Raw genomic sequence first — 14290 nt, 5'->3', positions numbered from 1 at the left:
ACCAGAGATTAGCACTGAGACCTTGTTTGCCTAGAGATATAGCGGTTTATCATCTTCCTATTCTCCTTACATTTCAAAAATATATTGATTTCCTTTGCTCTCATGTAGTGAATATGGTGTTACTGAATAAAATAAAACATACATAAAGTGGATCAGCTGTGTAGACAAGCAGTTACTAATGAAATGGAGAATAAACTAACTGCCTGCATTTTAATGCTCATCCGTCCTTTTTGAATCCAATAAATGATTTCATTTTAAAATGCGCTACTTTGGCTCTGACGCAGCCACAGTAACGACTCTCTGCTCTTTATTTTATTATTTTTTCTACTTTATAAAACTTCAGGGAACTTATTTATTTATTTGTTTGTCCTGCTCCTTGGACGTTTTGTGTTCAGGTCACATTGAAAGTTTCTGTGAATTAAACATATGCTTTAAGGAAATTTGTGTTAAGAGTTTATCAATCTCCTTGATTAGTAATAATGGGTATCGGCTCTGAAAAAGCCTAGTCCCAACATTCTTTGTTTTTTATTATTTATAGGTGAAAAATATGGCCGGGGATGTGATCTAAAAGGGTTGAAAAGGCATTTTTCATTACAGTAAGTCTAATATTGAGATACTTTACTTGAGTATTTACATTTTCTGCTACTTTCTACTTCTCCTGAACTCTTCCACTCCGTCTATTTGACAGCTCTAATTAATCTGCAAATTGAAATTTAACCACAAACCTGTGATAAACATGTTTCTGCCTTCTCCTCCACTGCTACTCATGGAAATTCATCAGAGACATTTGTGCCATTTAACCTCCACTAAATAACATCGTTGTGAAAGAAATCTCTCACAGCTGTGTTCACATTAGGTGTCCTTGACGTAACAGAAAGCTAACAAACTGGTGCTTTTAGCCCAGAGTGACGAAGACAAAAGTCTGTTCACATAAACAAGACGGTTTGTGCAGGAAAATGAACCATTTAGCAGATGAAGTGGCGGCAAACAGCTTTGTTAAACTTTCTCCCTTTTGACCTCATCGGTGAGAAACATTAAATATTTAACAGGGATAAATAATAAATTGCTGCTTAAAATAGACCTTAAAGTGGACGATATGAGTGAGGACTCAATAGGTAAGTGATTCGGTCATAAATCTTCATAAAGTAAACACTTTTCTCAGTATCTGTTGGTGAAGTCAGGTCTTTTTTTAAGCTGCACTTGAATGGAGATTCAGTTAATCCTGTAGGTGAAATGAACCTTGCAGTGTCGTATTACCGGTGAACTGAATTATAACCCGGCTCACTGTCTCCTCTGATCCTGCGGGGGTTTTACACTTTAGATGACCAACAAACACATTTGCTTTCATCTCTTATATTGTGCATTTGCTGCGTTTGTGTTACCTTCAGAGTGCTGCAGCGCCAGAAACGAACACACAGCCACAGATCCACATCTGATCACATTTTAAACCTCTTTGTTTTGCATTTATGGAAGTTGTAGTTACTGGTTACGAGAATCATTCTTGAAAACATGAATAAAACATCAATATACGATAGAGTCAAATATCTCCTGATTCTGCAGGTTAAAGGATAATATATATATATATATATACCGTATATATATATATATATAAATATAAATGTCACCCTTTTGAGAGCAAATTTCTTTTCAGAAGAGCACCAGAGAAGTAATTTACAGAATAAATCTGTTTGTTGCAACAATTTACTTTCAGTTGAGACCTCAGAAGAAACTGCGGAGCAAAAGAGTTCAGGATGAGGTCAACACCAGGGCAGAAATCTGAAGCACTTCACTCACACACACACACACACACACACACACACAAACACACACAAACATATATATATATATAGACAGTAGCGATTTATCCTTCATTTTGTAACATTATGCCATTTTTCTTTTTCCATTTACACTCCAACACGATCATTTCTCACAGCGGGTGAACCACTTGTCCCGTCTTCAGTGCATCACACTCCTCTCTTCTGGCACACGGTACTCTATTATCTGCAGGAGCCCTACTTTGTGTACACATGTTGTTGTTCTTTGCACATTTCTCTCGCTAATTTGTATGCTCATGCTAATTTCTTGTGTACACAATTACGTAAACAGGATTTGCCCAAGGGGATGGAGACGAGCGAGAGGAAGAGATGGGAGGAGAAATCAAATAAAATCTGGCTTTCAATCTGTAGTTTCTTGTTTTGCTGTGGGAGCCGACGGCGAGGACTTACTGGTGGTGTTGTATCTGACACCGTAGAACATCTCCGGACAGGGTCGTGACACCATCTGGCCGGCGCTGCTCCTGGGCCAGCAGGTGCCGATGCCGTCGATGGAAGTGTCACAGGAGAGTCCCGAGCCTGCAGCGCAAGAGGACAGAGATCTCAGATACTGACGTACATTCCTGGCATGGCTCAGGACCACATATAGCCACAACTAAAATTCTGACAATGTTCCAGTGATCTTGGCAATAAATCGTGGGAGCTGAAAAAGCTTGTTTGCATGCACAGGACTTAATGATTGCTCCAGAGTGGCGTCCCCCTGTGTCGCCACATCTATTTCCAGCATTGTTCTAGTCTTTGATGTTAGTGTTTATAATCTGAGTTCAGATCAAACTTATTTCCCTCGTGGGATATTGGAACAACAACTGTGTTTCGCAGCGGCGTACTGAATCAGTTTCAAACAGTGTGAGGATGTGTCCAACTCACCGCTCCACGGACCGGTGGCGTTGCTTAGCGTTTGGTTCCAGGAGGAGGCCAGCGCCTGCACTGCAATCCAGAGAGGAGAGTTTCATCAATAACCTTAATCTTTGTTTGCACACTTCAGGAGGAAAATCACATTACGTTCAGCTTAACGGCAACAGAGGGTGAGCATTAAAGGGCGAGGGTAAACACTGGTGACAGACTTTTCCCCAAGCAATAACGGGACGGCAGCAGCAAATATGAATGTAGACATGCCCTGAGGGTGAGGCTATTATTTCTGCAATAACTCAGGAAGAGTTAGATTTTTAAAAAAAACGGAAATAAGGATGGTCTTTGGGGCAAAGTTGACACTTCAGTGTAACGCTTTTTTTTTTTAACAATGTCCACACCTGAGAAAATAAAAAATAAAATGAAAACGGAGTAATTTAACAGTCCACACAGGGAAAATGACAACACCAGTTGTTTGCACAAAAACCTATAAAACAACAGATATTTATGTTTTATTGACTTCTAGTGGCTGTGTGATTTACGGCTCTTGTCTGCTGTGAATTACTGAACAGATTTGTGAAGCCTGAACCGTCCTCCATGACCTTTAAAGGGGTAAGACACACTGAAACATCGGTTTACTTTCAATGTTGGGCAGTAAATGTGATGTCTTCTTCAAGCGGTGGTGTAAGGGATCACAATTTTAAAATCAGTAGTTAAATTAAGTTACTAATCCTGGTTAGCTGTTACTTTGGCTTGTTAGCTGTTTTAACTGGAGTTTGACATTTGTCTGTAAATGTGAGAGAGCAGCTAGCTTCATAAAACCAGTTTTATCATGTACACTTTGCATGTTAGCTTACTAACTTTAGCCGCTGATAAACCAACATTAAGTAACCAGGCTAAGCTAGCTGCGGTCATACCTCCACTCTCCTAACAGAAGTAGCTAGCTTGTTACAGTGCAACATTAAATGTGAAATTGGGAGCACGTCTATAGCCTCACAACGGCTCTCACCATGCCGTTGAGCCGTAGCATCGCTAGCTAACCGTGCTAACGGCACTAATAGTTGAGCTAACAGTGGTTTACCCGAGGGCAGGCGGAAGCTAGCGGGGCTCGGTCACATAACACCAAAAGCTGTCCCAGTTATGGAAACGAAGAGCGGAGAAACTAGCATTAAAAAAATATCCAACCTAAAATCATACAACAGTAATTAAATGAAAAATAAAGCTCAGGCTTTTTTTTGTAAATCATTTTCTTCAATAATGTTAATCATCAGCTAGTGCCAGGTGAGCCAGGCCCGTTTATGCTGCCTTCACATGGTATCAGATAATGGTAAATACGAGTTGCAGACTCGAAAATTGTACTTGAATGCCAAGTCGTAATTACGAGTGTATTTTTAACAACAGTATCAGCTGATGCTTGCCTAAAAGTTTCTGGTTCCAGCATCTCCACTGTGAGAATGTGCTGCTTTTCTCTGTTTAATATGATTGTAAAATGAATATTTGAACCGTTGGTTGGATGAAACAAGACGGCAGCACCTTGGGCTTGGAAAAACTGTGAAGGCCGTATTTTTTATTTAACTTTAACATTTGACATTTCATAGATAGAGTGACTAACTGATTAAGTAATAAGCTGCAGCCCGACTTGACACTTAACGTTCAAGAGTTCCACACGCAGCCAAGTCATCACGGAGCAATGTGACAACATAATAACACAGCAACTTCTTTATGAACATTTAACCCAAAGGCAGATACGGGCAGATCGCGGCTGTGCATGTGGCATCTGGATGTGTGCTGCAATTTAACGCCGTTAAATAATCCATACTTGTGACTGTGAGGTCTACGCGGAGACGGACTACTAAGAAAAAACATTTGGCAAAAGAAAACAACAAAACACAAGTCGTGATATGACATTTTTGTGGTTGTTCAATGGAATTGGGTCTGATTAAATTGATTAAATCATAAGTGTTTGTAACAGCCTGGGGCAGTTGGCGTTGTATTAAAACATTGACTTACACGAGACGTTTCCTGACAGCATGAGCAGAGCTTCACATGTCAGATCTGCCAAAGAGCCTGAAGGCAGGAGGCTCATGATGGCGCACACCTGCAAACAGAAACACACAAACAGAAAAGAGTCACAAAGCAGTGAATCAAACATGAGGAAAGCATGTTAAACACGGCCATCTCTTCGCCTCTTTGATTCCCTCGTGTACAGTCGATGAAGTTTAATCCGACTGAAAGAGTCTCAGCGCCCTTGAGCAGATGATGCATGCATTAACAGCCCCTCTTGCCTAATTTGGAGCACTTTGTAGTGCTGTAATCATCCCCACGCTCCCCCTGTCAACGCTCTTTCATGTTTACAGATGTAAGGATTCAGTAAAATATAGGGGCTAAGCGGTTACTTATTCGCCTTCATTCAAACTATTTCTGGTTGAGCATCGTGTGCGTAGTCGCGACGAGCCCACTTTACACGCATGCAGAAGTGGGGGATTTTTAAATAATGCACGTGATTCAGAAGAGGTTATGTGCACGTATCTGCCCCGGCCTCCAAGTCCCAGCTTGTATGTTAACAGCAGGCTAAGATGGCATCTGCTCCATTTACAAACCTGGCATTGGGAAAGGTGAGAACCCAGTTTTGTTAAAATGACAGCACGATGGATTAATTTTCCATCCGCCCACTTTGATCTCAACTGGATTTCTTGTGACTGGGAGGAAAAAAACAAATCTGCATTGTGCTGCACGTTGCATTGGTGATGTGTGGAAACCAGTTATCGCTGCCGGCACACAGGCAGCATCCGTCAGAGGCGTTTTTAAGAGCGGCAATGAGGACTGGAAAATGTCATCAGTTTTTTGGTCTGGCCTCTCTAGTTGACCCCCGTGTCGGAGCAGCTGTCATTGGCTACGAAAACCGTGGATACCAGAGGACGGCTACCGTTACCATAGAGACGATGTTTGGTCTCCTCCTTAAAGGGAGAGTGTGTGCGATTGGCATCATCTAGTTGACTGCAGCCCGCCAAATGCAAAGCAGTGGTAATGCCGTTCACCTCAATAACCAGGCGGCAATGCTGGAGTGTCTTAAACTGTCATTCTCTCTGCTGGCCACCAGAGGGCGACTCCTCTCTGATTGTATAGAAGTCTATGGGAAAATGACTCTACTTCTCTCTTGATTTATTATCTCAGTAAACATTGTAAACATGAGTTTATGGTCTCAATTTCTAGTTTCAAGTCTTCTTCAATCCAGTATGATATTCATTTAGTACATTATGGTCCATTTAGAGTCCAACAGACCAGAAAGCAGGGGATGCTTTAGGGGCGGGGCTACCTGCTGATTGACAGGTCGCTACCACGCTACCAATGCAGTTAGCTACTAAGATGACTTTAACACTTAGCTGTAAAGTTGACCTTGAATTATGAAGCTGACTTTGTTAGCAGCTTCACACCAGAATCCACATGGATCCAGATCCAGTAAGGTTGCTGCTCTGGGTGCTGCTCTGCCACTCATGTTCATCTGATCCATCTGTTGCTCCTCCACAGTCTAAATATGGTAATTTCCTTCACTGATTGAACAAATCCAACATGCTGAACTGGCGACGTACTATTCTTATTTACAGACTATGATAAGAACACTACTTAAGGAGAATGGAAGTCAGACGTGGATCTGTACAGCTCACTCACTGAACTCAAAACAACAGCATTGTTGTTACTACTAACTCTGGATGACATCACACTTTACTGGCAGGCTACTGGTCCCACAACACATGGAGGTCTACATCTCATTTTCATTCCCAATTTGAAACATGATTTTATCCATCTGCTTTCCTGCATACACCTGTGTTAATGTGGCGGTCCGACAGGCAGACCAGCTGGTAGACTCCCATTACCATCAAATCAATGAATTAATACATCGGCCTACAAACACTGTTGTTTTCTTTCCTGGTGTAAATCATGCCAGGCCGACCCTCAACAAAGCGTATAATCTCTGTATCAGGGTGAAGATGGCCCAAATCCACTGTGATATAAAGTAAAGAGTAGGTCATAACGCCCATCGCTGCAATTCTACATAGATAAAAACAGCTCATTTTAAGCAAACTACAACACAGCTTTTCTTAGTTTCAGGGGATTACACATTAATGAAAACATAGTTATGAATATTAAATCCCATTTCTGTGTAGAGATTCCCCCCAGATACTACACTGTGCCTTTAAATAAAACATCCCTCTCAGGCAATAATGCAACTGAAACACAGTAAAGATTTCTCCCTTAAGACAGAACATAAAGAAAACGTTGCTTTGAATAACTAAAATTCCTTTTTTGTGTGTGTGTTATTAAATGTGACGGTGAACATTCATACCTGCCTGGTGAGATACCAGCAGTGAACACGTAAACCGCTGGACTGGCCCCAGATCTGTTCCTGATGTCTTGCTGCGTCTGTTTCACGCTCAGCGAGTCCTGGCCGGGTGTCAGAGTACAGTAACCCGCTGCGCTGCTGTCTGTCTCTCCACATCTGCCCATAATATAATAAAGCTCAGCAGCACGACGGACCGCCGGCACATCAACATCGGGATGAAACAAGCGTGTATTTAATCAGTGGGGCGTCTTGTCTGTGGTGGAAAAATCACTTGAGTGACATACTCAATAATTATTAGCACACAGGTGCCAGAAGCCAACAATACTTTCATTAGATACCGGGTGTGGAGGCCAAGAGTACGGCAAGGCTTGTGCCTTGATTGGCAATTAGCAGCTTGACCAATGCACAACCATAGACTTATGCCTGCCACACACATAAAGATTTTATAAATCTCAACCGATTTTTTTTATCTGTGAGAGACCCCACACATGAAGATAAAAAATCTGTGATTTAACAGTTTTGATCGTATTGTGTGTGGTGTCCTGCGATATTCCAAACACAGCACACCACACACATAAAGATTTGTCTTCTGACGCACTAGAATCTTGTCCCTCAAGCAAGAAATCTCGCGTGAACAAACGTGATCAAACGTGATCTGACGTAGTACTCTGACTGACCTGTGGGGGCAGTCACACCAAAAATAGTCATTGAACTAACTACAAGAAGAAGTGAAGAAGAGCGAGTGTAAACCGGTGTAAACTAATGGAGGACCAGCTGGATACCGACTGCATGATGGTGGTTTTGGGATTAATTAATTAATTAAATATTGTACAAACACTCGTGTGTTTGCCAATGTTCGATAAGTTGATCCTCCATATCTGAGGTCCACCTAACTTTAACTGTCTTCGCCATATTGCTGATAACCAGGGATATCGTAGCCATGGAGATAGCTCGTTATAATTCCGTGTTCAGTCAGCTCGCTCTTTATTGGTTAAATTCAATATTACGTCACGTTGGGGACTCCCGATTGTCGGCTTCCCCCCCACACAAGACGATTTGACACCACAACGTTCTCCGCCGACAATCGTAAATATTGAACATGTTTAATATTTACGATTATCGGCGCCGACTGATTTCGGAGCTGATTGTCGGCCGAATTTCACTCTTAACACACCACACACTACAAGAGAATCTTATAAAATAATCTTAAGAGCTTAAGATAATCGGGCGATGTCTGTCCGTGGTCGGAAGGGGGAAAATCGGGGCAAAATCAACCCGATTATCTTTATGTGTGTGGCAGGCATTAAGAAGTGGACATTGTCATGGTGACGTCACCCGTTGGTTTGTGGACTACTTTTTTGAAGCCTCGAATTTGGTCAACCGTCTTGGAGTTTTGCAACCAGTGAAGGAAGTGACCATATTTGGACTGTGGAGGAGCGACGGGTGGATCTGAAGAACTCTTGAAACTAGAGACTGAGACCATAAACTCATGTTTACAATGTTTACTGAGATAATACATCAAGAGAGAATAGGCTAATTTTCTCATAGACTGAACAATATAAGAGAGGAGTCGCCCCCTGGAGGCCAGCAGAGAGAACGACAGTTTAAGCACTTTAGCTTTGGCTTCACTTTAGCCTTTCATTTTAAGTTTGAACAAGAAGCTCAGATATTTCTCTGCCGTTCTTTTAAAGGCTGCTTTGTGGGGGTTTTACAGCCCTAAACTGTGTAAATGTGAATGTGTTCCAATCTCCTGATGGAGATTTAAAAAAACCTTTTTAATTTGGCTTTTACTTTGGGTTCATTTTAATGTCATTGTTATTGTTGTTGTTTTTTGTTCAGCACTTAGTAACAAGTAAATTATTATACTTTTCATTTCATTTCCACACTGAGCTGCATGGTTTCATTAAGACACTCCTAAGAGACTACTTAGTTTTTGACTCTTTGAATGTTGTTGACCCCACACATGAAGATAAAAAATCTGTGATTTAACAGTTTTGATCGTATTGTGTGTGGTGTCCTGCGATATTCCAAACACAGCACACCACACACATAAAGATTTGTCTTCTGACGCACTAGAATCTTGTCCCTCAAGCAAGAAATCTCGCGTGAACAAACGTGATCAAACGTGATCTGACGTAGTACTCTGACTGACCTGTGGGGGCAGTCACACCAAAAATAGTCATTGAACTAACTACAAGAAGAAGTGAAGAAGAGCGAGTGTAAACCGGTGTAAACTAATGGAGGACCAGCTGGATACCGACTGCATGATGGTGGTTTTGGGATTAATTAATTAATTAAATATTGTACAAACACTCGTGTGTTTGCCAATGTTCGATAAGTTGATCCTCCATATCTGAGGTCCACCTAACTTTAACTGTCTTCGCCATATTGCTGATAACCAGGGATATCGTAGCCATGGAGATAGCTCGTTATAATTCCGTGTTCAGTCAGCTCGCTCTTTATTGGTTAAATTCAATATTACGTCACGTTGGGGACTCCCGATTGTCGGCTTCCCCCCCACACAAGACGATTTGACACCACAACGTTCTCCGCCGACAATCGTAAATATTGAACATGTTTAATATTTACGATTATCGGCGCCGACTGATTTCGGAGCCGATTGTCGGCCGAATTTCACTCTTAACACACCACACACTACAAGAGAATCTTATAAAATAATCTTAAGAGCTTAAGATAATCGGGCGATGTCTGTCCGTGGTCGGAAGGGGGAAAATCGGGGCAAAATCAACCCGATTATCTTTATGTGTGTGGCAGGCATTAAGAAGTGGACATTGTCATGGTGACGTCACCCGTTGGTTTGTGGACTACTTTTTTGAAGCCTCGAATTTGGTCAACCGTCTTGGAGTTTTGCAACCAGTGAAGGAAGTGACCATATTTGGACTGTGGAGGAGCGACGGGTGGATCTGAAGAACTCTTGAAACTAGAGACTGAGACCATAAACTCATGTTTACAATGTTTACTGAGATAATACATCAAGAGAGAATAGGCTAATTTTCTCATAGACTGAACAATATAAGAGAGGAGTCGCCCCCTGGAGGCCAGCAGAGAGAACGACAGTTTAAGCACTTTAGCTTTGGCTTCACTTTAGCCTTTCATTTTAAGTTTGAACAAGAAGCTCAGATATTTCTCTGCCGTTCTTTTAAAGGCTGCTTTGTGGGGGTTTTACAGCCCTAAACTGTGTAAATGTGAATGTGTTCCAATCTCCTGATGGAGATTTAAAAAAACCTTTTTAATTTGGCTTTTACTTTGGGTTCATTTTAATGTCATTGTTATTGTTGTTGTTTTTTGTTCAGCACTTAGTAACAAGTAAATTATTATACTTTTCATTTCATTTCCACACTGAGCTGCATGGTTTCATTAAGACACTCCTAAGAGACTACTTAGTTTTTGACTCTTTGAATGTTGTTGCCCGTAATATTTAGTGCTTCGTGTCATTAATGTGTCGTGGTGACCGTCACTTCTGTGGTTCTCATCCCTGAAACAAACACAAAACAAAAAGGAACAAGAAACAACGGAGCAGAACGCCACAGCGCTGAAAGAGTGAAAAAAATCTGCTCAAACAAGCTGATTTGCATCGAGAGCAGTTTGAAATATTTACACTAGACGGGTTTCAGACTAAGTTGATCTCATGTTTTTGCATACAAATATGCAACACAAGGAAGAAAGTATAATATTTCCCTTCGCTCTGCTTGAATAGAAGTGTAAAGCAGCTTTTACACTGCTGCATTTCATTTAACTGCACTACATTTATTTGACAATTACAGATTCAATAAATTATGTTTTTATGATGAGCTAAAGACTTTATTGATCCTGGGGGGGGGGGGTTATGATGCTACTACCTCGTCTCAAGTAGATTTGCATGTTGCGGCTACGGTTGCTTGAGTATTTACACCACTGTCAAACAGAAACAATTAAACAACGGTCAATTCGGAGATTTGGATTTATTTAACTTGTCATCTTTCAGACTAGCGGAAAGAAAACATCCAACGTGCACATTTAGTTGTTTAAATTCACCAGAAGACATTAGATGATGCCTCATTTGCAACAGCATTAAAAAAAAGGTGTAATACAAAACACAATTGCCTTAATGTCAGTAATCAACTGGGGAAGTTGTTGGGGTTTTTTATTATTCAAGCTGCAGCGTCTCCAACATTTCTGTAATTTAACAATCCATATCTTGTTTTTATCTCAATGGGGGTTTTTTCCAAACAGACTCTCAATCAGAAATCCACTTCAGCAGCTCTTACATCCACTTTCATTCCTCTTTCTACTATGAAGGTTTGTACTGATGCGGTTTGTTCATATAACATTCATAGTCGGATTTCTACAACATGTTATTACTAAAAACATGGCGGAAATTGATGTGTTGACTATATTTTCTGATTTGTGGAGAGATAAAAATAGGAAAATTCTATTTGTTTAGTTTGTTAGTGTATCTCAGCAGTGTAGTGCAGTACTTGAGTAAAAGTACTCGGATACTTCCTGAGCAGACGTGGGTTTCAGGGAGTGAAGGGGGTCCTGGTGGTCTCAGAACAATGGGGGGACGTGAATAGAAAGTAGGAGGGATTTCTTTGTCTATTCTTTGTGCGGCGGCTCTCCTCAACGGACAATGGAGGTGAAGTGAGCCACCTCGGGCATCTGCACCATCACCAGCCAACCAACAAACCAACCAACCAGCCAGCCAAGCAACCGACCAACCAACCAACCAACCAACAAACCAACCAGCCAGCCAAGCAACCAACCAAACAACCAACCAATCATCCAGCCAGCCAATCAACCAACCAACCAGCCAACCGACCAACCAACCAACCAACCAACCAGCCAATCAACCAACTAGCCAACTGACTGACCGACCAACAAACAAACCAACCAGCCAGCCAGCCAACCAGCCAACCAACCAAACAGCCAATCAACCAACCGACCAACCAGCCAGCCAATCAACCAACCGACCAACCAGCCAGCCAATCAACCAACAAGCCAACCAACCGACCGACTGACCAGTCAACCAACCAACCCACCAACCAAACAAGCAACCAGCCAACCAGCCAACCAAGCAACCAGCCGAAAGTCCTCATACTTCAGGATGTGACTCATCTCTGGGAAGCAGTTTTTTTTAAAACACTTTTCTTTATGGGACCCATAAGAACGGGGAGTGACATTAACACTTGTTATCTCCTGCGTCCTAAATCTGGGTTTTCCTTTTTCTTTCTCAGCATCAGCATCTGAGCTCCAGTCCCCTAAAGAGAGAGAGGGGGGGGGCATGGGATGATTTTCCATCCCATGCCATCTTAACCCAAACACCTGGTTCGTGTTTCTGTGCAGCTCGGTTGCGTATTTGAACCAATACGATGCAAATGTTTTGTTAATAATGCAGAAGCAGAAAAACTCGTTAGTTCAGAGAAAGGTTCTAATGAAATGGATACTCGTAATAGCTAACAGACCATATGAAACCTCCCTCTCCATCAAGGTGTGAATGAGAAACATCTAGTTGCTGTTATTAAGCTTTTTTTTAATTCCGCGTCCAGTGAGACCAGAGAACTTACCTCGAGCAGACTGAAGCATTTGCGACGCATTTCCACACCTTTAATTCTCACATTATGTCCATGTGCGTCCATAAATGTCTCACCCGCACCGACGCTCTCCCGCTGACTTCGCGCAAACTAAAGTGTTCAAACAAACACCTAAAAAAAGATGCGTCTCAACAGTGAATCACCTCCAAACGCGCAGCGCGGATGATATTATGATGCATTGGGAGGATTTAACGAGGCGTCAGGTGTCCTTTCTCTGCGTCCGGGTCGCTCCGGCAGTTCGTATTACCCGGACTGGAAATCCAACCCACCCTGGAGAGACGCGCACAGTCGGTCCGGACCTTACCGCGCCCTTCACGGCTGGCCACGGACCAGAGAACTCCCTTTTTGCATGCGCGCTTTACTCCGCAGGTTACACCGTCGTGTTGTGTGTGTCTCCCCTCCCTCCCTCCTCCCCCCTGCAGCGCTTCACATCCAGCTTGCGTGTCCTGCGCGGAGGTTCAGATCGTCTCCTCCTCGACGCGCCGCCCACGTTGTGCCACTTAAAACCGGAGGAATGATAACTCAATTCCTCGTCGTGGAGTTAATTACGCAACGCTGGCCCACATCCTAATCTGTAATCCCACGGGGGATCTCGACGTCACTGCTACGAGAAAGTTAAAGGACGCGGGGAGAAAACGCGCGCATTTACTGAAAGGAAGATGAGCTGATCCAGCAGAGGGAACCCTTTAAACACGTGGCCCCGTTTTCAGAGGAATTAGCGCCAGCAGACTGCGAGTTAGCGGATCTGACTGAAGACGGACAGATGGTCCCACTGGGTCAGTAAAGTTAAGCGTCTCTCAGAGGGGGTCTGTTTGGAATACAAACAACAAAATACTCTTTCCAGACAAACCCCACGTTCAAATGTTAGTGCTCAATCAATTAATTAATCAATCAATCAATCAATCTGTCAGTCAGGATCCTCAGTGAGGTCCCTAATTAAATCTGTAGGCTCATAAAAGGAAATAAAGGAATGAAAAGAAACAAATTGCATTCTGTCATTTTGGACCAATTATACTTTTTTGGCCACAAGGAGGCAGCAGAAACGAGCAGAAACACAACACTGACATCAGTGATCTCATTAGGAACTCGTTAGCAAGCAATTTATCTCTAAAGCAGATTCTGTTCTGTTTATTATTATAGACTCTTATAATTCGTAGTATTTAATATAGTAAGTTTAACTCTATAAAAAGCCAATATAAAAGTATTTCCTAAAAGTGTGTATCCTAGGAAATGACGGCGAGGGACTCGTGATGATGGCGAGGGACTCGACAAGGGACGTGTGATGGCCACATGGAGGCAGCAGAAACAAGCCGTACAGCACAACACTGATATATCACCTTCTAGATTGATACGGCGAACTCGTTAGCAAACACGTTCATCTCTATGAAAACATTCTGCATGTTTGGTATCATGAACTGTTTCGTTCGAGCAGGCTTTGGTCAATGAATGCAGGTCGACGGTCCGTGTGGAGGGCAATGGAGTTGGTCGAAATGCACTCTGGGAACCCACCGATGATTCAGCTTTTCACTGGTTCTAAATTAGCTTTTAAACTGACGGCGAAACAATAGTACACGTCGTCTCTCAACTCCAACTGCAGTTTTCGCATCTCAGGTTGCTAATCGGACCGTAAACAGTACACGCAGAAGAAAAGGAAGTCTTGGCATAGGTATCGACTA

The 14290-nt window shown here is 42.3% G+C and overlaps 1 protein-coding gene across 1 annotated transcript in view; it reads right to left on the bottom strand.

Annotated features, from left to right (window-relative positions):
• LOC311033070 (corticotropin-releasing factor receptor 1-like) overlaps nt 1-12929 on the bottom strand; it is a 47493-nt gene extending 34564 nt beyond the window's left edge. The window contains exons 1-4 of the mRNA XM_084040248.1: nt 12588-12929; nt 4692-4779; nt 2700-2759; nt 2226-2351 (exon numbers count right to left, since the gene is read on the bottom strand). Coding sequence (XP_083896374.1) covers nt 2226-2351; nt 2700-2759; nt 4692-4779; nt 12588-12659 — 346 coding nt within the window. The 5' untranslated portion in view covers nt 12660-12929. The remainder of the gene's footprint in view (nt 1-2225; nt 2352-2699; nt 2760-4691; nt 4780-12587) is intronic.
• Nucleotides 12930-14290: the final 1361 nt, after the last annotated feature.

The sequence above is a fragment of the Eutrigla gurnardus genome (assembly GCF_963514095.1).
Source record: "Eutrigla gurnardus genome assembly, chromosome: 22".
NCBI lineage: Eukaryota > Metazoa > Chordata > Actinopteri > Perciformes > Triglidae > Eutrigla > Eutrigla gurnardus.
Note: the sequence above shows the minus strand (reverse complement) of the source record. Positions and strands in the feature narration are given on the sequence as shown.